At 42.7% G+C, this 22252-nt stretch overlaps 1 protein-coding gene across 1 annotated transcript in view; it reads left to right on the plus strand.

Moving 5' to 3' along the window:
- Nucleotides 1-22252, plus strand: part of LOC117870324 — a 132926-nt gene that overhangs the window by 59071 nt on the left and 51603 nt on the right. Inside the window, exons 17-20 of the mRNA XM_034757424.1 lie at nucleotides 2841-2861; nucleotides 4941-5006; nucleotides 11893-11958; nucleotides 22057-22122. Of these exons, the coding sequence (XP_034613315.1) occupies nucleotides 2841-2861; nucleotides 4941-5006; nucleotides 11893-11958; nucleotides 22057-22122 (219 nt within the window). The remainder of the gene's footprint in view (nucleotides 1-2840; nucleotides 2862-4940; nucleotides 5007-11892; nucleotides 11959-22056; nucleotides 22123-22252) is intronic.

The following is a 22252-nucleotide window of genomic DNA, read 5'->3' on the forward strand; positions in this document are numbered from 1 at the left end:
TAGAGATGTTAAGAGTAACAAGAAGGGTTTCTTCAGGTATGTTAGCAACAAGAAGAAAGTCAAGGAGAGTGTGGGACCCTTACTGAATGAAGGAGGTAACCTAGTGACAGAAGATGTGGAAAAAGCTAATGTACTCAATGCTTTTATTGCCTCTGTCTTCACAAACAAGGTCAGCTCCCAGACTGCTGCACTGGGCAGCACAGCATGGGGAGGAGGTGACCAGCCCTCTGAGGAGAAAGAAGTGGTTCAGGACTATTTAGAAAAACTGGACGAGCACAAGTCCATCAGGCTGGATGCACTGCATCTGAGGGTGCTAAAGGAGTTGGCGGATGTGATTGCAGAGCCATTGGCCATTATCTTTGAAAACTCATGGTGATCGGGGGAGGTCCCGGATGACTGGAAAAAGGCTAATGTAGTGCCCATCTTTAAAAAAGGGAAGAAGGAGGATCCGGGGAACTACAGGCCCGTCAGCCTCACCTCAGTCCCTGGAAAAATCATGGAGCAGGTCCTCAAGGAATCAATTCTGAAGCACTTAGAGGAGAGGAAAGTGATCAGGAACAGTCAGCATGGATTCACCAAGGGCAAGTCATGCCTGACCAACCTAATTGCCTATCATGACACTTTTAATAGTTGGTGCCCATATTAGGAGAGTTCGACTGTATCCTATTGAGTTTTTTTTCTATTTAATGGTGACTATGAAGGTTCTTAGAAGGTTCTAATTGCCTTCTATGAGGAGAGAACTGGGTCTGTGGATGAGGGGAAAGCAGTGGATGTGTTATTCCTTGACTTTAGCAAAGCTTTGATACGGTCTCCCACAGTATTCTTGCCAGCAAGTTAAAGAAGTATGGGCTGAATGAAAGGACTATAAGGTGGATAGAAAGATGACTAGATCGTCGGGCTCAATGGGTAGTGATCAACGGCTCCATGTCTAGTTGGCAGCTGGTTTCAAGCAGAGTTCCCCAAGGGTAGGTCCTGGGGATGGTTTTGTTCAATATCTTCATTAATGATCTGGAGGATGGCGTGAACTTCACTCTCAGCAAGTTTTCAGATGACACTAAACTGGGAGGAGTGGTAGATACACTAGAGGGTAGGGATAGGATACAGAGGGACCTAGACAAATTAGAGGATTGGGCCAAAAGAAACCTGATGGTCCTGCATTTAGGACCGAAGAATCCCATGCACTGTTACAGACTAGGGACCGAATGGCTAGCAGCAGTTCTGCAGAAAAGGACCTAGGGGTTACAGTGGACGAGAAGCTGGATATGAGTCAACAGTGTGCTCTTGTTGCCAAGAAGGCTAACTGCATTTTGGGCTGTATAAGAAGGGGCATTGCCAGCAGACTGAAGAACGTGATCATTCCCCTCTATTCGACATTGGTGAGGCCTCATCAGTAGTACTGTGTCCAGTTTTGAGCCCCACACTACAAGAAGGATGTGGAAAAATTGGAAAGAGTCCAGTGGAGGACAACAAAAATTATTAGGGGGCTGGAGCACATGAGTTATGAGGAGATGCTGAGGGAACTGGGATTGTTTAGTCTGCAGAATAGAAGAATGAGGTGGGATTTGATAACTGCTTTCAATTACCTGAAAGGGGGTTCCAAAGAGGATGGATCTAGACTGTTCTCAGTGGTAGCAGATGACAGAACAAGGAGTAATGGTCTCAAGTTGCAGTGGGTTAAGTTTCGATATTAGGAAAAGCTTTTTCACTAGGAGGGTGGTGAAGCACTGGAATGGGTTACCTAGGGAGGTGGTGGAATCTCCTTCCTCAGAGGTTTTGAAGGTCAGGCTTGACAAAGCCCTGGCTGGGATGATTTAGTTGGGAATTGGTCCTGCTTTGAGCAGGGGGTTGGACTAGATGACCTCCTGAGGTCCCTTCCAACCCTGATATTCTATGATTCCATGACCACATTCTACCCAACATGGCATAATATCACCTCAGACAAAAGGCCGTTGCAATTCATCAGCAACGGATACGTAATTCCATATCTATCCCTCCTGCCTATTCGTTCACCCGTCCCTCTTCAGGGACCTTTCCCACAAACACATTTTAGTTCCTCTCCTGGCTCCCTGTTGTGGAGTCTTGGGAAGGTCCCAGATGGCTCTAAGTAGCTGCCCCTGGGTTGGTTATATTCCCCTTGATTGCTGGTCTCTGCAGGGCTGGCACTCCCCAGTCACCCACTAAAGCTCACAATAGTTCAAAGTCCCAATTTTGGTGGGGAGTGGGAGTTCAGTACAGACTCTTCAGGCTGTGGTGCTCATCTCCCAGCTCCAAGCTCAAACAGAGCAAAAGTGAAACCATGGGCACTTCAGGCACTTACAGGGTTAGTTGGTTGTTCAGATTTGGCTTTGAGAAAGTCAGTGATGCTTCAATGCTGGATTTAGGCACCTAAAGAGGCACTGAGATGGCTATGTTCTTCTGTGAATCTGCTGTCAAGTAACTGATTCAGAATCCACTGAAGTGAATGGAAAGTCTCCCATTGACTTTGGTGAATTTGGTTCTGGCCCTAGGACTGCACTAATTTTACATCACTGTCACATGTATGAGGGAGAGGTTTCCTGTGTCTTGCTTGAGACTCTCTCTTCTGGGAGAGAATAACGTGTGCAAACCCTTGTGCCTTTTTCATAGGACAAAACCAAGGGGAAAAAGTGAACTTTACAATCACACATTTGAGGGTGTATCAAGTTATTCTTTTGCCAGAGAATTATAATTACATAATCCAGTGCCCAGTTCTTTTCCCATGAAATCAATAAAAAGATTTACATGAGAAGTGCCAGGATTAGGTTCCTCATCAGATCATACTGTGAATATAATGAAAAGTCTTTGTGTTTTCTATTTTCCAGATAAACCGTGGGAGCACAAACGTAAGTTTTCCCCAGTGGCTGCAGTCGAATTGGGAAGAGCCTGGCATTTCCACAGTATGGGACATGTGGTAGGCAGGGTCCCTCCCAGGGATGTTTCCCTGGTTTCTGGAGAGTTCTCACCTCACAAACCTGAGAGTAAAGTGGCCACAGAGCCCAAGGTTGATGGGAAATAAGGCCTCATACTCATGAGTCTTGGGCTTTGTATAAAAGGATGCTCTTTTCCAGAGCAATTGCCTGGCCTCCCTCGTCTCTGGCAGCAGGGTGCTAAGCGTGCTTTGTCCCTCTCCATGCCTGGGATCTCAAGGAGAAACTGTTCACCCCTTAAATCACAATCCCACTGGAGGTCTCCTCTGGGCAGTGTGATTCTGTAACAATCTCCTTCTCCAGTACAGGTCTGGGCCTATCACGCAGAAATGTTCGATAGTGGAAATAAGTGCAATATCTTCAATAGCCTGCACCAGCTATTCAGTCTATGAGGCTTGTCATATGCCCATCCCCCCCGTATAGAAGATTAGAAAAGAAATTAGAGACCAACCTTTTTTGAACAATTTTGGCAAGAACCTTCATAATCACTATTAAATAGAAAAATGCTCAGTTGGACACAATCCAACTCTCCTAATATGGGCATCAGCTATTAAAAGTGTCATGATATTATTTACCTATTGTCTTCTCTAAGTTTTCTGAAAATACTCAGTGATAATCACTGAATCTTTCATTATGTAAGGGCCAGGCAGGAAGGTAGGTACCTATTAAAGGTTAAAGATGTGCGGTATTGTCCTGTCTGTGCAATCAGAGGGGTAGGAAGGGGAGCAATGTGCATTATCCCCACTTCCCCCTCACCAGCCCCTTCAGCATTTGCAGTTGTATGGATCCCAGGACAGCTAAAGGGATTTCTGACATCCTGGTGAAAGGCCATAACATGGTAGTCAGCTGAACCCTCCTCTTTCGTAGGGGAAAAAAAACTTAGTGTGGAGGGGTTCAGTTTGTCTGAGACTCACTGGAGCATGTAAGAGACACTCAGCAGAAGAGGAGATCACCAACATGGCCCATAGTTATTCTATCGTTACCCTTCTCCCAGGTGGAGCTGGCAGCAGCCAGGGCTGGGATCAATATCTTGAGGATCCTTTTCAACAATACAACAGAAACTTTCTTGAGCCCCCACCCAGTAACCTGGGGAAATGACACCCCTAGGTATCTCTGAGAGGCAAAACTTACCCATTCGCAGGCACAGCGTCTGAGTGTAGGAAATTAACTTTTAATGAAAGGAAGGAAGTCACCCAACATCAATTGGGGAAAATGCCACAAGCAGGATTGATAAAAGAAAAACTGTGAGCGGGACACCACCACCCCCAGAGTGTGTGGGGCAGAGTCTTCTGCCTCCTGTTCTTGAATTCTACAACCAAAACTTCCTTTTATGTGCCCATCTCTGCTCCTCCACCATATTGCACTCACAGCGATTGCCCTTGGTTAGGACCCAGGGTTCAGAGGTGCATCTGTGGGAGTAGACCTCCCATCCGGGGAAGAAGGCACCTTGCTTTCTCCATCATCTGAACACTTACTCTGGCTTGCTGCCCCACCAGTCGCTGTTCCTCCCTACTGCCCTCCCTGCTATCCGTGGTTTCTCCCCTCCTGGCCACCCTGCCAGCCGTTATTCCTCCCCCACTTGTTCCAGTCGCCGGTCACCTTCTGCCACCTGCCTCTCTGCTGTGACCTCTGAGAGTCCACCCAACTCTTAGTGACTGTCAGCTCTTACTGACTTTTAACTCTTAGCAGGCTGGGAAGAAATGCTGTCCCACCACACGTGAGTTCAGCTCTTACTGAGAACTTAAATAACAAAAGACTCTTAATGGAGCCTGTCTCACTCTGTCTTTGAATAGTGGGGAGGAACAGGTAAAACCAAACTGGGGGCACTTAGGTAGAGTCCACACCTCCTGGCAGGGACATCTGTTCATATCCCATCATTGTTCATACCCCATCAAAATTCCAACATTGTTTAGGTCCAAAACTGCAACACTTAGAAATCCTTCCCATGTTTGAGGCCACATGGTGGTGATAGTAACGTGTTCTATCTTTCCATAGGTGCCTTAATCTGTTTATTGCTGTCTATTGCTGTGACCGTCATTATAGTTCTTGAAAAATGCAAAAGTAAGTTATCTTAATTTTCTTTTGTTTAATTTGCATAAGGTGAAAATTTTTAATAGAGAGGCTGATTAACCATTGGAACAATTTATCAAAGGTTGGGGTGGTGTCTCCAACCCTGACCATTTCTAAATCAAGACTGGATTTTTTTTTTTTAATTCTGACCTACTAATTATTTTGGGGCAGTTCTCTGGCCTGTGTTCTAGGGGTGATCAAACTAGATGATCACAATGGTCTATTTTGGCCTTTGAATCAATGAAAAAACTGTCATACTGCAAGTGAATTAGGTTAATTTTGCTTGAAAGAAACAATGGAGAAGCTGACTGACAGCAGCAGAGAGTACACAATGCTGGTTAAATTTACTGATAGCAAAACTACTGGATCCAAATATTTCTACACATGAACTTCACTGAAGTTGGCTAATTTATGATGTTCAAGATGTTTAAAATATAATTAGTGAATTTTAATATCCCCTAGCAATGACTTCCATGGGTTGACTGTGAAAAGTACTTCCTTTTGTTTGTTTGTTTTAAACCTATTTATTTAATCAAATAACCCCTAGTTCTTGTGTTATGCAAATGGGTAATTAATAGTTCCCTTTTCCCTTTTCTCTTCCTCCACAGCATTCAGGATTTCATAGATCTCTCTCATATTCCCCCTTTATCATCTCTTTTCCAAGCTGAACAGTCCTAGTCTTTTAAATCGCTTCTTGTATGGGAGCCGTTCCATACCCTTAATCGTTTTTTTTGCCCTTCTCTATACTTTTCCCAATTCTAACATACAATTTTTTAAATGGGGTGTCCAGAACTGCACACAGTTTTAAAGGGGTGGGCATATCATGGATTCATATAGTGGCATCATGTTATTTGTTCTCTTTCATAATGGTTTCTAAAATTCTGCTAGCATTTTTGATTGCTGATGCACATCAAGTGGATGTTTACCAAGAACTATCTATGCTTTTGGGAATTTTACCTGAGTTACACCTGAATAAGATTTATGAATTTGGCCAAATATGAATTGAGGATGCTCAGTGCTTCACAGAAGCAGGCAGTGACACACAACGCTATTGACATAAGCTTATCTAACTCTTTCTTTTTTGCAAAAACATTTTTTGCACATCTTTTTCTACTTGTCTCTTCTTTCTCTGTGGTGTGGCTGGGAAATCTAGAATTGCTCTGGAATAGTGTGGTTGACCATTTCATGGTTCATCTGGGAGCCCTCAAGAGAGATCTTGCTGTAAGGTAGACAAGTGCATTCTTTCACATCTTGTTTAGATATCAAAAACCTCCTTAAAATTCAGCTTATTTCAGTTTATTTGCTTCTCCTTGTTGCCTGATCTAGGGTGTGTTAATAATATTGATTTAATGTATCAATTTAATTTATTTCAATTTAATTTTAATTAATAAATAATAATAATATTTGATGATGAATATTAATTAGTTTGGGTTTTAAGTTTGCCAATCTCTTTGATGAGAAGATAAAAGGTCTTGTCCCGAATCAGGCTCTAGAGAATATACAAAGGAACCTCACACTGTGACAGATATAGTCATAAAGACTTTTTATTAAAATCAATGAAATAGTAAGCAAACGGTAAAATAGTCAGAATTACAAAGTTACAACTGTATTGCTGTTATTCAAGAGATACATATGATAATATAATATTATGTGCTGCAAAACTTTGGTTAATATACGCACACCCTGTCTTGATAACCTGGTGTTGAAAGACAGAGGACCTCTCCTCTAGCGGTTCCAGATTCTCACCTCTTGCAGAGGTGTGCCAAGGAAACTAATACAAAGAGCTGTCAAAGCTAACTTGGAGTTTACTTATCTAACTTAAACTTAAAATCAAAACCTAATAAACCAAACTAACAACAAAAGTTTAGGGAAACCAAGCTTAGCCTAGTCTACTTGGAACTTAAAGTTTGAAAAGAAAATAAGTACGGCCTACTATTAGTTAATAGCCATCGTGGATGGATAGCATTGATAGTTAGTTGAAGATGAAGATAAGATAGCGATGTGGGTCACTTCTTTTATAGGGCACAAGTGCCGGAAATCCTCTCTCTTATGTCCAAATTTCATTCCTCATCCACATAAATATTTGGGTACACTTATCCTATAGGCTAGTATGTATATGGGTATTGATGATGTTCGTACACATGTAAGTTTCCTTGTGGTGTACCTTTTAAGTCTGTGGGTACAACTTTGATAAACCCCGTATGCCATTCTTCATTGTCTATTGGTCTGGGTAAAAGATCTTAGACATAGATGTGGGTACTTATCTATTTAGGTAACAAGATATAGGTTAACTTTACTTTCTGGGCAAAAAGGTCTTAATATAGTTATGCTAACTTTGCCTTAGCTTAACATACCGGTTTTTGGCCTGTAGGTCTCTTGCATTACAGCTAAATTTATTTTAATCTAAATCTATGAACCTATTACAATACATCAAATATTTAAACTTATAAGAAAAGATATATCTATGCAAGCAAGCAGATTAATCCTTTAGACTACACACACCCCTTTGACAGGGTGGTGTGCACCAATGAACCACGTCACATAGAGAGGATTTTGTATTAGTTTCATACCTGGGTACATGTTGGTATATATCTGGAGTGGGCACCATGTATACATACTTGTGTTACTCAACACATGGTGCCTGTCTAGGTGTCCGTCTTGGTTTTGGCTTGGGTTTGTTGGATTTATACAGCAGGCAACCTAAAATAAGGAAATTAATTCCAACTGCAATTCCTTGGATAATCACCCATTCTTTTAGTCCAAAATTTTCTCTGGGAGTTGTTTCAGGCTCATTCCCCTCATTCATTAATTGGGTAATAACTGGTTGGGCTTTGTTCATATAATTAGTAATTTGTATTAGGTGGGTCTCCTTATGGGTCAGTAATGATTTTATCTGTAACCCTAGTGGGGGAATGTAGTCAAGAAAGGTGGATGTGTTTTGGATAGTTAAATCCTGATAGTATGGGTTGGACTGAATAATGGTGATGTTCTCAAAAGTGGGAATAGGGGAAATAGCTTGATTTCGTATCAAAGTGGGTTGCTCTGGAGTAAAACAAAAATTTGGTTCTGTGACATTACACTCTAAGGGACCATATTGGTCCTCTTTTGGTTGTTAGCCACGCAAAATTGGTTACTTCTAGCATAGGTCACCCTCTCCATCAGAGTCTTCCACTTGGTCAGCCTCACCAGGCATGACGATGATGAATTCTGCATTTTCTCTCCCTGTAGTCCGCACAAAACAGTGTCTGTTTCAAACATGTTACACCTACAGATATACTGAGGCCCTTTCTCAGAACAACAGGCCAGCTGTGGCCCTTTCCAGGTCTGAGTTGGAGTGTGATAGACCACCAGGGGAGGTGCATTAATGCATTCCCTATAGATGTCGTCTTTGAGGTGACCTTCGAGGTGTTCGAATGGACAGCAACCAATTGCCTGTACACATCCGTGTCTGGGTCAAACACTGGTAACGAGACCTTGAATGAGACATACAAGGATCATGCCATCATACAATCTTTCAAAAGAGAACAACTGTCTTGGTTGGGGTGAGGTGTCACAGATCCCATCTCTTTCATAGCACCCACTGGCAAATGCTGGCATGACTCCAAACAAGTGGATTGTTCCTTTTCCAGCTCTTGAAAACACTTGGGACAGTACCAACTTAACAATTGCTCATCTTTAATTAACTCAGGAACTTTTCCCAATCTTAAGGATCATAATGCATGAGTGATTGTAATTACAACATATTCCCCATATGCAGAACATATAATCTCTTTTCTACATGTTAATCTCTGTGCTGATCATTGTTTAAAGCAATTAGCTAATTAATTTTTCGTTGAGTCTCATTAAACAGTTGGGTTATATCGTGCTTATTATGAACAGTAAATCGCTCTTCCTGCGCCAATCCCTTTATTCCCTGTAACATTGGATTGACCACTCCATTGGCTTCCTCTTTTAATACATAATCTATATGTTTGCGAATTTTTGAAATATCTCCTCAGTTCCAAACCGACATTCCTAAACCAAATAGTCCTGTTAGAGATCCAATACCTCCAAGGGGATTCAAGCTACCCTTCCTTCTCGGAGTATGTGGCTTATGGATTTCATTATCCATTCCCAACAGAACAATATCTCACACTCCTTGTTGATAGGCTACAATTCTATCCACAAGTCGTACTGAGAAAAAGGAAGCCACTTTGGTATGCTGACAATAGCTAAATTCTCCTAAATAACAATTAGATAAATTTAGTACTACAGGAATATGCATAAACCAAACCTGATTAATCACTTCCCCTATTATGGGTATTGTGGTGAGACCACTAGCAGGTCCTGGGTTTAACATTGGCAATTTACATCATTTGATATTGAATTATCATAATCATAGTCAATGATTGGATCCCAAACCTTAAGTTCAAATGTCATATTCTGTACATCTCTTTTGCTTCCTGATTTCGTTTGAAAGGTAGCTATAATGAGTACCTTATATCATCCTTCATCCTCATATTCAAGCTTATATAAGGTTAAACTTCCCCACATTATCAAATTATTACAACTGGCTTTGTTTCTTCAAGTTCCATAAGGTATTCCATGTTTCAGGGAAGTTGAATTCGTTGTTGAGGAGGTATAGGTATTACATCTTCCCCCATTTGAGTTGTCATCTAAGGGCCAAATCTTTTTCCAGCTACTGGATAGTAACAAAGTTACTCCCACCAATTGATATTCAAAGGTGACATTTTCACCCCTAATTCCCTTAACCTGTTGGATCGGGTAGTAGATAAGTTCTGGGTTGAGTATAAAAGTCCGTTCCTTTTTTGCCTGTGCTCAGGCAATTGAGCACGACTGGGTCGTCTGGTTTCCTGGGGCTGTAAAAGTTCAGTCCCATATTCAGGATTTTGACTCAGTCCTACCCTTAGAGCAATGATAAGGGTGTAGTAAGTCAGAAATATCAAAGTCAATTTCATGGTTGTAATCTGCTGGGCTCAAGCTGTTGTGATTTCGTCAGATGCTGTTCACTTAAGTCCTGAGGAGGAAGTTGCTCCTGCGACCTGAATGATCGATACAGCTTTAACTGATTAGCATGGTAGATTTTGTCTTTATTACACTTGCCTCCTGTTATTCTAATCTTATATACTGCTGAACTGAGTTTATCGATGATTCGGTGAGGTCCGATCAGGGATGAGCTGCCAAAATCTTAACAACCAGTTCCCTATAAAAAGTTCTAATTTAAGGGCACAATTTCTACTGCTTTATTCGAATTAGAATAGGAATGAGTGTGGGAGAATCACATTGTAATGCTTTGTACCCTATTTTTCTTATACTTTTGGATAAATCTAAAAGAACACACACACACACACACACAGAGTACCTGAATTTATGGCAGTGTTACTCCCAGCAGAGAACAACAGGCTGAATGAGAATGCATGCGCATCAGCAGAGGAAAACATGCCACAGGACAGACAAGGATAATGCTTGGTACCTTTTCAGTTCTGAAGGTCTCAGAATTCCTGTGAGGAATTTGTGTTTGTTTTGAATCTTTATGAAGAATCCCTTATACCAGTAGTGAGAGCTTTTGCAAGTGCTGCTTTTAACTCAAACTTTTACTATCCACTTTGCATGTAAGTGATGTGTGTGGATTATGACTTCAGGAGAGAAGGGAGAACTCCCACAATTGCAGGGCAGAAAGGGATGTTCACCAGCAGTGCAAGGCAGCTGCTGTTGGGGTGGAAGAGTTGTCTTGTGGTTAGTGCACAAGGCTAGGAGTCATAGGAGGTGGGCTGCTTTGCCAGAGTTGTGTGTAATTTGAAGCAAGCCATTTAACCTGTCTGTACCTCAGTTTCCCCAGGTGTGAAGTAGGGTAATGATGCTTCCCTACTTCACAAGGTATTTTAAGACTAATTCATTCATGTGTGTTAAACACTCAGATCCTCAAATGGAGGGCCCTACAGATGCACAAGGAATTTTTATTAACCAACTTAATTTTTTTAATTTGGGGATAGGGGAAAGAAGGAAAAATTTACAGTGATAAAGGGGAAAGGCAGTGATGAGAGGGAGAGGGATGGAAGAGGAGGCACCAATAGGAAAGGAAGTCCAGGACTTTGTACTATTGTCTTAGCTCTATATTTAACATAACAGCAGGGATACAGATTCCTTATCCTGCTGTCCAGTCTCTTCACTAGCAGTCTAGTTTCAGTGGTGGATTTTAAAGAAGACAAACTGCCCTGGAAAAGCCTTCACACCATCCAGCAACAGAGCACTGCTCAACAGCCTCCAATGTCACCCTCCTCACATATATTGTACACTCAGCCACTGCACCATCCTTGAACTAGGGCTGCAGGAGACTGAATCTACTCCACAGGAACTGCTGGGGTCCTGGGAGGGCTATAAATTACTTCTTCCCTAGCAGAGTACCACACTGGTATCAGCACTCCAGAAATTAACAAGAGTCCTTCCCCTCTCTCTGTACCATAGAGCCTTCTTTCGACCTTCTGAGTGAGCTACAAAAGACCACTAATCCAGCTCTGTACTTTAATTAGAATTAAAGCATTCAAAGATTATTGCAGAGATTTTACTGCTCATCTCTAGAATAAATGCAAAGAATTATTTCAAAACTGAAGAGGCATAGGAATTTTGATTAAACTCATTACCCATCCAATGACTGAATTTATGAATGTTTTTAAATGCATTTTTTTCATGACAAAGTAACAGCATTGGAAACAAAGTCTACCTTAAATTTCTCACATTCCTGAACTTTTGTAAAGTGTCTCCATTCATTTCAAGTTCTGTTATCTAACACATCCCCAATACCACTATTCTTTCTGTTCACGCTCGGGGCACATTCCACACATCACCTTTCATAGTAACATGTTCTATCTTTCCGTAGGTAACTTAATCTGTTTATTGCTGTCCAGTGGTGTGACCGTCATCCTACTTCTTGGAAAAAGGAAAAGTAAGTTAACTTAATTTTCTTTTTTTTTAATTTGCATATGGTGTAAATTTTTAATAGTGAGAGTGATTAATCATTTGAACAATTTATCAAGGGTTGTGATAGTATCTCCAAATCCTGGCAATTTCTAAATCAAGATTGGATTGTTTTTTGTGTTTTTATTTTTTAACAACCCTCTAGGAATTATTTTGAGGCATTTCCTGGCCTGTGTTTCTAGAGGTGATCAGACTAGATGATCAAAATGGTCCCTTTTGGCTTTGGAATCAATGAAAAAACTGTCATATTCCAAGTGAATGAGGTTAATTATGCTTGAAAGAAACAATGGAGAAGCTGACTGATAGCAGCGGAGAGAACACAATGCTGTCAAATTTACTGATAGCAAAAGTACAGGATCCAAATGTTTTTCCACATGAATTTCATACAATCATAGAATATCAGGGTTGGAAGGGACCTCAGGAGGTCATCATCATTAGGTCAACACTTCACTGAAGTTGGCTAATTTTTGATGTTCAAGATGTTTAAAATACAATTGGCAAATTTTAATATCCACTAGCAATGACTTCCACGGGTTGATTTTGTGTTGTGTGAAAAGTACTTCCATTTGTTTCTTTTAAACCTATTAATTTAATCAAGTAAACCCTAGTTCTTGTGTTATGCGAATGGGTAAATAATAGTCCCCTTTTCCCTTTTCTCTTCCTCCACAACATTCATGATTTCATAGATGTCTCTCATATTCCCCCTTTATCATCTCTTTTCCAAGCTGAACAGTCCTAGTCTTTTACATCTCTTTTCGTATGGGAGCTGTTCCATACCCTTAATCTTTCTGTTGCCCTTCTCTATACTTTTCCCAATTCTAACATACATTTTTTTCGATGGGGTATCAAGAAATGCATACAGTATTCAAGGTGTGGGCTTACCATGGATTTATATCGTGGCATTATGTTATTTTCTGTCTTATTAGCTATCTCTTTCCTGATGGTTCCTAACATTCTGTTAGTGTTTTTGACTGCTGATGCACATCAAGCAAATCTTTCCGAGAACTATCTATGCTTTTCAGAATTTTCATAGAATAATAGAATCACAGAATATCAGGGTTGGAATGGACCTCAGGAGGTCATCTAGTTCAACCCCCTGCTCAAAGCAGGACCTAATCCCAACTAAATCATCCCAGCCAGGGCTTTGTCAAGCCTGACCTTAAAGACCTTTAAGGAAGGAGATTCCACCACCTCCCTAGGTAACCCATTCCAGTGCTTCACCACCCTCCTAGTGAAAAAGTTTTTCCTAATATCCAATCTAAACCTCCCCCACTGCAACTTGAGACCATTACTCCTTGTTCTGCCATTTGCTACCACTGAGAACAGTCTAGATCCATCCTTTTTGGAACCCCCTTTCAGGTAGTTGAAAGCAGCTATCAAATCCCCCCTCATTCTTCTCTTCTGGAGACTAAACAATCCCAGTTCCCTCAGACTCTCCTTATAACTCATGTGCTCCAGCCCCCTAATCATTTTTGTTGCCCTCCGCTAGACTCTTTCCAATTTTTCCACATCCTTCTTGTAGTGTGGGGCCCCAAACTGGACACAGTACTCCAGGTGAGGCCTCACCAATGTCGAATAGAGGGGAACGATCACGTCCCTTGATCTGCTGGCAATGCCCCTAATTATACAGCCCAAAATGCCATTAGCCTTCTTGGCAACAAGGGCACACTGTTGATTCACATCCAGCTTCTCGTCCACCATAACCCCTAGGTCCTTTTCTGCAGAACTGCTGCCTAGCCACTCGCTCCCTAGTTTGTAACAGTGAATGGGATTCTTCCGTCCTAAGTGCAGGACTCTGCACTTATCCTTGTTGAAACTCATCAGGTTTCTTTTGGCCCAATCCTCTAATTTGTCTAGGTCCCTCTGTATCCTATCCCCTACCACTCCTCCCAGTTTAGTATCATCTGCAAACTTGCTGAGAATGCAGTCCACGCCATCCTCCAGATCATTAATGAAGATATAGAACAAATCCGGCCCCAGGACTGACCCTTGGGGCACTCCGCTTGAAACCGGCTGCCAACTAGACATGGAGCCATTGATCACTACCCGTTGAGCCCAACAATCTAGCCAGCTTTCTATCCACCTTATAGCCCATTCATCCAGCCCATACTTCTTTAACTTGTTGGCAAGAATACTGTGGGAGACCGTATCAAAAGCTTTGCTAAAGTCAAGGAATAACATATCCACTGCTTTCCCCTCATCCACAGAACCAGTTATCTCCTCATAGAAGGCAATTAGGTTAGTCAGGCATGACTTGCCCTTGGTGAATCCATGCTGACTGTTCCTGATCACTTTCCTCTCCTCTAAGTGCTTCAGAATTGATTCCTTGAGGACGTGCTCCATGATTTTTCCAGGGACTGAGGTGAGGCTGACTGGCCTGTAGTTCCCCGGATCCTCCTTCTTCCCCTTTTTAAAGATGGGCACTACATTAGCCTTTTTCCAGTCATCCGGGACCTCCCCCGATCGCCATGAGTTTTCAAAGATAATGGCCAATGGCTCTCCAATCAGATCCGCCAACTCCTTTAGCACCCTTGGATGCAGCGCATCGGCCCCATGGACTTGTGCTCATCCAGTTTCTCTAAATAGTCCCGAACCACTTCTTTCTCCACAGAGGGCTGGTCATCTTCCCCCCATACTGTGCTGCCCGGTGCAGCAGTCTGGGAGCTGACCTTGTTCGTGAAGACAGAGGCAAAAAAATCATTAGGTACATAAGCTTTTTCCATATCCTCGGTCATTAGGTTGCCTCCCTCATTCAGTAAGGGGCCCACGCTTTTCTTGACTTTCTTCTTGTTGCTAACATACCTGAAGAAACCCTTCTTGTTACTCTTAACATCTCTTGCTAGCTGCAACTCCAAGTGTGATTTGGCCTTCCTGATTTCACTCCTGCATGCCTGAGCAATATTTTTATACTCCTCCCTGGTCATTTGTCCAATCTTCCACTTCTTGTAAGCTTCTTTTTTGTGTTTAAGATCAGCAAGGATTTCACTGTTTAGCCAAGCTGGTCGCCTGCCATATTTACTATTCTTTCTACACATCGGGATGATTTGTTCCTGCAACCTCAATAAGGATTCCTTAAAATACAGCCAGCTCTCCTGGACTCCTTTCCCCGTCATGTTATTCTTCCAAGGCATCCTGCGCATCAGTTCCCTGAGGGAGTCAAAGTCTGCTTTTCTGAAGTCCAGGGTCCGTACTCTGCTGCTCTCCTTTCTTCCTTGTGTCAGGATCCTGAACTTGACCATCTCATGGTCACTGCCTCCCAGGTTCCCATCCACTTTTGCTTCCCCTACTAATTCTTCCCAGTTTGTGAGCAGCAGGTCTAGAAGAGCTCTGCCCCTAGTTGGTTCCTCCAGCACTTGCACCAGGAAATTGTCCCCTACACTTTCCAAAAACTTCCTGGATTGTCTGTGTACCACTGTATTACTCTCCCAGCAGATATCAGGGTGATTAAAGTCTCCCATGAGAACCAGAGCCTGTGATCTAGTAACTTGTGCTAGTTGCCAGAAGAAAGCCTCGTCCACCTCATGCCCCTGGTCTGGTGGTGTATAGCAGACTCCCACCACGACATCACCCTTGTTGCTCATACTTCTAAACTTAATCCAGAGACTCTCAGGTTTTTCTGCAGTTTCATACCGGAACTCTGAGCAGTCATACTCCTCTCTTACATACAATGCAACTCCCCCACCTTTTCTGCCCTGCCTGTCCTTCCTGAACAGTTTATATCCATCCATGACAGTACTCCAGTCATGTGAGTTATCCCACCAAGTCTCTGTTATTCCAATTACATCATAGTTCCTTGACTGTGCCAGGACTTCCAGTTCTCCCTGCTTGTTTCCCAGGCTTCTTGCATTTGTGTATAGGCACTTAAGATAACTCACTGATTGTCCAGCTTTCTCAGTCTGAGACAGGAATCCTCCACTCTCGCACTCTCCTGCTCGTGCTTCCTCCCTGAGTTACACCTGAATAAGATTTAGGGATTTGGCCAAGTATGAATTGAGGATGCTCAGTACTTCACAGAAGCAGGCAGTGACACACAAAGCTATTGACATAAGCTACCTACCTAATCTAACTCTTTCGTTTTTGCAAAATCATTTTTTGCACATCTTTTTCTCCTCGTCTCTTCTTTCTCTGTGGTATGGCTGGGAAAGCTAGAATTGCTCTGGAACGAGTGTGGTTTACCATTTCATGGTTCATCTGGGAGCCCTCGAGAGATCTTCCTGTAAGGTAGACAAGTGTATTCTTTCACATCTTCTTTACAGACCAAAAACCTCCTTATAATTCAGCTTATTTGAGTTTGTTTGCTTCTCCTCCTCTAGGAAAGAAAGAAGAGCATTCTGAAGAATGTAATATTTCCTATATGACTAATATCACTTATCTATTTACAAGAAATATAACCCAGCACATGAACAACAGTATAACACAGGGAACTTTACTGGGGACAGCGAAGAAAGGCTCTAGGGAAACAAAATAAGAACAGCCATACTGTGTCAGCCCAATAATCCATCCAGCCCAGTATCCTGTCTTCTGACAGTGGCCAGTATCTGATGCATCAGAGTGAATGAACAGAACAGGCCAAATTATCTAATGATGCATTCCCTGACATCCAGTCCCAGCTTCTGATAGTCAGAGGCATAGGGTCACCCAGAGCACTGGCTTGCATCCGTGACCATCTTGGTTAATAACCATTGAAGGAGCTATCCACCATGAACTTACCTTATTCTTTTTTTTTTTTTTTTTGAACCCCATTATAGTTTTGGTCTTCACAACATCCTTTGGCAAGAAGTTGCCCTACTATACTCCTTCCCCCAAGGCCTCACACCTCCCCACCTCTTCCCGCTCCCACTCTGCTTTGTCCCTGCCCCATTGCACCCTCTCTCCCAAGAGCGCCCCGCCCTCATTCCGCCTCTTCCTTCCCCTGCTCCTCTGCCCCAGAACCTCCTGCCATCTGCAGAAGAGCTGATCGGTGGTGGACCGGAGGTGCTGGGGTGGAGGGGGAGGAGCTCTTTTTTCCCCATGGGTTCACCAGTCCTGGAGCACAGATGAAGTTGGTGCCAGGGAGGCTGTTGAGAGTAAAGATATGTTTCTTAACCCAATTTTCAGAAAAAAAAGACAAACCCTAACCATAACCCTAACCCACCTACTGTTCCCCAGGGTGATATCATTCAAGAATCCACTCACCATTCCTGTCCCATGACTGGGTCAGTCAGACACACATTGTCTGTGATTCGAACAGGTGCAATTTCTTCATCAGCAGGACTGTACCCTTTTCCTTGAACCTCACAAAACCCCTTCAGTAGGAATGGGTTGAGTGGGCAGTGGGCCAGAGGGCATGGGAATAATCTTAAGTAGGACTATGAAGGTTATATTAGCTCTGACTTTGATTCTGCCATTGGAACGGTGTGTCCAGTTCTGATGTCCCCAATTGAAGAAGGAAGTTGATTAATAGGAGAGGGTTCAGAGAAGAACCAGGGAAATAATTAAAAGATTAGAAAACATATTTTGGAGTGATAGACTCCAGGAGCTCAATCTATTTTGCTACACAAAGAAAATGGGTGAATTGATCACACTCTATAATTAAGTACATGAGGAAAAATATTTGACATCAAACTAAATTTTTGCACACTATATCCTCCTCTTTCCAATTGAACCAACCAATCCATCTTCCCTCATTCTTCCCTAAACTTCACGGGAGCAAACAGGACTAAATAGTATAGATTCTGGACATCAGACCATGCACTAGTGTTCTACCTTGAGAGAACCAAGACCTTCAGATAATCACCAAGATTCTATTTCAACTTTGGAACTATCTATAGGTTTCGCCATTTTCAAGCAGTGACTGTGTAAATGGATTTCTGGATGAATCCACTTTTGTTACAACAGGAGGATATACAACTTCCACCAGGAATCCCAACCGACTCCACCAGGTCATTATCAATCTCAGTAGGCTTTCTCTTATCAATCAAGGACATATGTAAAGTGGCCACCTGAGCATCCGCAAACACATTTACAATATGTTATGCGATGGATCAGAGCTCAAGATTGGCCGCATTCGTATTACTTACTGTATTATTGTCAAGTATCAGAGGGTAGCCATGTTAGTCTGTATCCACAAAAACAACAAGGAGTCCGGTGGCACCTTAAAGACTAACAGATTTATTTGGGCATAAGCTTTAGTGGGACACCATGCATCTGAAGAAGTGAGGTTTTTTAACCATGAAAGCTTATGCCCAAATAAATCTGTTAGTCTTTAAGGTGCCACCAGACTCCTTGTTGTTTCTGTATTATTGTCAATTACTCACGCAATTCCAAAGCCCCTTCCGTCCACTGTGGGACACTGCTTGACAATCACCTGAACTGGAGCACCCACAGGGACACTCCTCGAAGAAGAAGAGAAGGATTCTCACTCTATGTAGTAACTGAGGCTGCTCAAGAAGGTGACTCAGTAAGTGCTCCACTACTCACCCTTCTCCCTTTTACATCTGAGTTCAATTTATGAGCCAGCTGGTAGAAGAGGAACTGGGGGAGAGGGTTGGATGTCCGGCACTGGATGGACACTGACAAAGGCATGAGACAGAGAGATTGGCAGTCTGGTTATTCAGAGGAGAGACCTAGACATGCCCCATCTTTGTCTGCATCCAGACCTCCTGAACCTAAAGGAGGACCTTTTGAGGAGCAGGAGAAGAGACTAGAGGAGGAAATTTCACCTGCAACTAACTTCTCATCCTCTTCACTGGACGACGCAGTGATGCCAACCCCCAACATCTGCTAATGCAATGGACGCGGACTTATTTTCACCTCCCACACCAAACTCTCTGGTGGTCAATGTGGTGAAAGAAAGGGGGAGACAACATCACTCCAAAATGACACCCAGTGATACAGACTGGAAGAGGATAGATCTCTCAAGGACAACTCTATAATTCAGAGTTTCCTATTATGAACCTTTGTCAATAGAAACATCAGTGGTCATGAGATGGAGTTCATGGCTACACCTGTTGAGATTCCTGAAGGAAGTGCAGGCCGCAGTAGAGGATCTGCCATTCAGAAGCTCCAAAGTATTTACCAATTGGATTGATGAATCCCTCCATTCCCTAAAAGATTCAAAAGCAATATTGAGATCACTCAGCCTTTATACACAGCACAGAAGAAAAGACCAGGTAGATATCACCCTACCCCAAGCTCTTGACCTCTGGCTTTCCTTCTAGCTCAGCGACACTATGACCTGAAGTAGCGTCAAGTGACTGATTCAGAATCCACTATAGTGAATGGAAAGTCTCCCATTGACTTCAGTGAATTTGGATCTGGCCCTAGGACTGCACTGATTTTATATCACTGTCACATGTACGAGGGAGAGCTATCCTGTGTTTTTCTTGAGGCCTCCCTCCTCTGGGACAGAATCACATGTGCAAACCCTTGTGCCTTTTTCATATTACAAAACGAAGGAGAAAACGTGAACTTTACATCACACATTTGGGGCTGTATCAGGTTGTGCTCTAGCCAGAGAATTATAATTACGTAATCAAAGGCCCAGTTCTTCCAGTGAAATCAATAAAGAGATTTACATGAGAAGGAGCAGGATTAGACTCCTCATCAGATCATACAGTGAATATAATGAAAAGTGTTTATGGCTTTTTCTTGCCTGGTCAACTAAAGGAGGACAAGTAAGTCTTCTCTGATGGCTGTGGTTTGAAGAGGGAAGAGCCTGGCATTTCCCCAGTGGGGGACGTGTGGTAGGCAGGGTCCCTCCCAGGGATTATTCCTTGGTATTTGGAGAGTACTCACCTAACAAACCAGAGAGTAAAGCGGCCACAGAGCCCAAGGTTGATGGGAAATGAGGCCTTTTACTCGTGAGTCTTGGGCTTTGTATAGAAGGATGCTCTTTTCCAGAGCAGTTTCCTGGCATCCCTCATCTCTGGCAGCAGGGTGCTAAAAGTGCTTTGTCCTCCCCAGGCCTGGGATCTCAAGGAGGAACAGTTCACCCCTTAAATCACAATTCCCACTGGAGGTCTTCTCCAGGTAGTGTGGTTCTGCAACTCACTCCCCTTCTCCAGTATAGGTCTGGGCCCATCACGCAGAAATATTCAGTAGTGGAAATATGTACAATGTCTTGAATGAAAACTTTTCAGCAAAGAGCCTTCACCACCTATTTAGTCTACGATGCTTGTCATATGGCCATCCCCCCATATACAAGATTAGAGCCCAACCTTTTTTGAACAATTTTGGCAAGAACCTTCATAGTCACCATTAATTAGAAAAAAAACTCAATAGGATACAGTTCAACTCTCCTAATATGGGCACCAGCTATTAAAAGTGTCATGATATTATTTATGTAATGAATTATGTTCCATTTTCTGTTTCAATGTGCAGTCCTTTTCATACATTCATTTTCTTTCATACAATATTTGTTTTCTGGAGAGTTACATTTCTAGAGGATACTCAACAGCATGGAGGTGTTCATTTAAAAATGCCAGAATAGGAAAGCAACTCTCCTCAGCTCTAGTAAATATTCAGAGATGCTCTTTTGAAGCCAGGAAAAAGGGATCATGAAAGGCACGAGAGAGCAGAGAAGTCTAAAAATAAATTCTTCCACTTTCCACTCTACTACAAGATTTGTGTATATTGACCAGACTATATATAATGGAAATAAGACACAAAACTTATCTATTGTCTTCTCTTAAGTTTTCTGAAAATGAAACAAATGTTCAATGATAATGACTGAAACTTTCATTGTGTACGGGCCAGGCAGGAAGGTAGCTACCTATTAATGTTTAAAGATGTGCGGTATTGTCCTGTCTGTGCAAACAGAGGGGGTAGGAAGGGGAGCAATGTGCATTATCCCCACTTCCCCCACACCAGTCCCTCCAGCATTTGCAATTGTATGGAACCCAGGACTAGCTAAAGGGCTTTCTGACATCCTGGTGAAAGGCCACAGCATGGTAGTCAGCTGAACCCTAGCCTTTCATGGGGGAAAAATATAGTGCGGAGGGGTTTAGTTTGGCTGAGGCTCACTGTAGCATGTAAGAGACACTCAGCAGGAAGAGGAGATCACCAACATGGCTCATATTTATTCTATTGTAACCCTTCTGCCATGTGGAGCTGGCAGCAGCCAGGGCTGGGTTCAATAGCTAGAGGTTCCTTTTCAACAATACAAAATAAATTTGCTTGAACCGCCACCCATTAACCTGGTAAAATTAACCACGGGATGCCTCTGAGAGGCAATACTTTTCCATTCGCAAGCACAGAGTCTGAGTGTAGGAAAAAAACTTTTAATGAAAGGAGGGAAGTCACCCAACATCAGTTGGGGAAAATGCCACAAGGAGGTTTGATAAAGATAAAACTGTGAGCAGGACACCGATCCCAGAGTGCATGAGGCAGAGTCTTCTGCCTCCTGTTCTTGCGTTCTACAACCAAAACTTCCTTTTATGTGCCCCTCTCTGCTCCTTCACCATATTGCACTCACAGCAATTGCCCTTGGTGAGGACCCAGGGTTCAGAGGTGCATCTGTGGGAGTTCACCTCCCATCCGGGGAAGAAGGCACCTTGCTTCATCATCTGAACACTTGCTCTGGCTGGCTGCCCCACCAGTCGCTGTTCCTTCCTACTGCCCTCCCTTCTAGCCATGGTTTCTCCCCTGCTGGCCGCCCTACCAGCCGTTATTCCTCCCCCACTTGTTCCAGTCACTGGTCACCTTCTGCCACCTGCCTCTCTGCTGTGACCTCTGTAGGTCAGTCTCTTGAGAGTCCACCCAACTCTTAGTGATTATCAGCTCTTAGTGACTTTTAGCTCTTAGCAGGCTGGGCAGAAACACTGTCCCACCACACATGATTTCAGCTCTTATTGAGCACTAAAAATAACAAAAGACTCCTAATGGTGGGGAGGAACAAGTAAAACCAGACTGAGGACCCTTAGGTAGAGTCCACACCTTCTGGCAGGGACATCTGTTCCTATCGCATCATTGTTCATACCCCATCAAAAGTCCATCATTCTTTAGGTCCAAAATGGTAACACTTAGAAATACCTCCCATTTTTGAGGCCACATGGTGGTGATAGTAACATATTCTATCTTTCCATAGGTAACTTAATCTGTTTATTGCAGTCTAGTGGTGTGACTGTCATCCTAGTTCTTGAAAAATTCAAAAGTAAGTTAACTTAATTTTGTTTAATTTGTATATGGCATACATTTTTGATTGTGAGGGTGATTGATCATTGGAACAATTTATCAAAGGTTGGGGTGGTGTCTCCAACTCTGACACTTTCTAAATCAAGATT

The sequence above is a fragment of the Trachemys scripta genome, unplaced genomic scaffold (genome assembly GCF_013100865.1).
Source record: "Trachemys scripta elegans isolate TJP31775 unplaced genomic scaffold, CAS_Tse_1.0 scaffold_26, whole genome shotgun sequence".
Taxonomy (NCBI): domain Eukaryota; kingdom Metazoa; phylum Chordata; order Testudines; family Emydidae; genus Trachemys; species Trachemys scripta.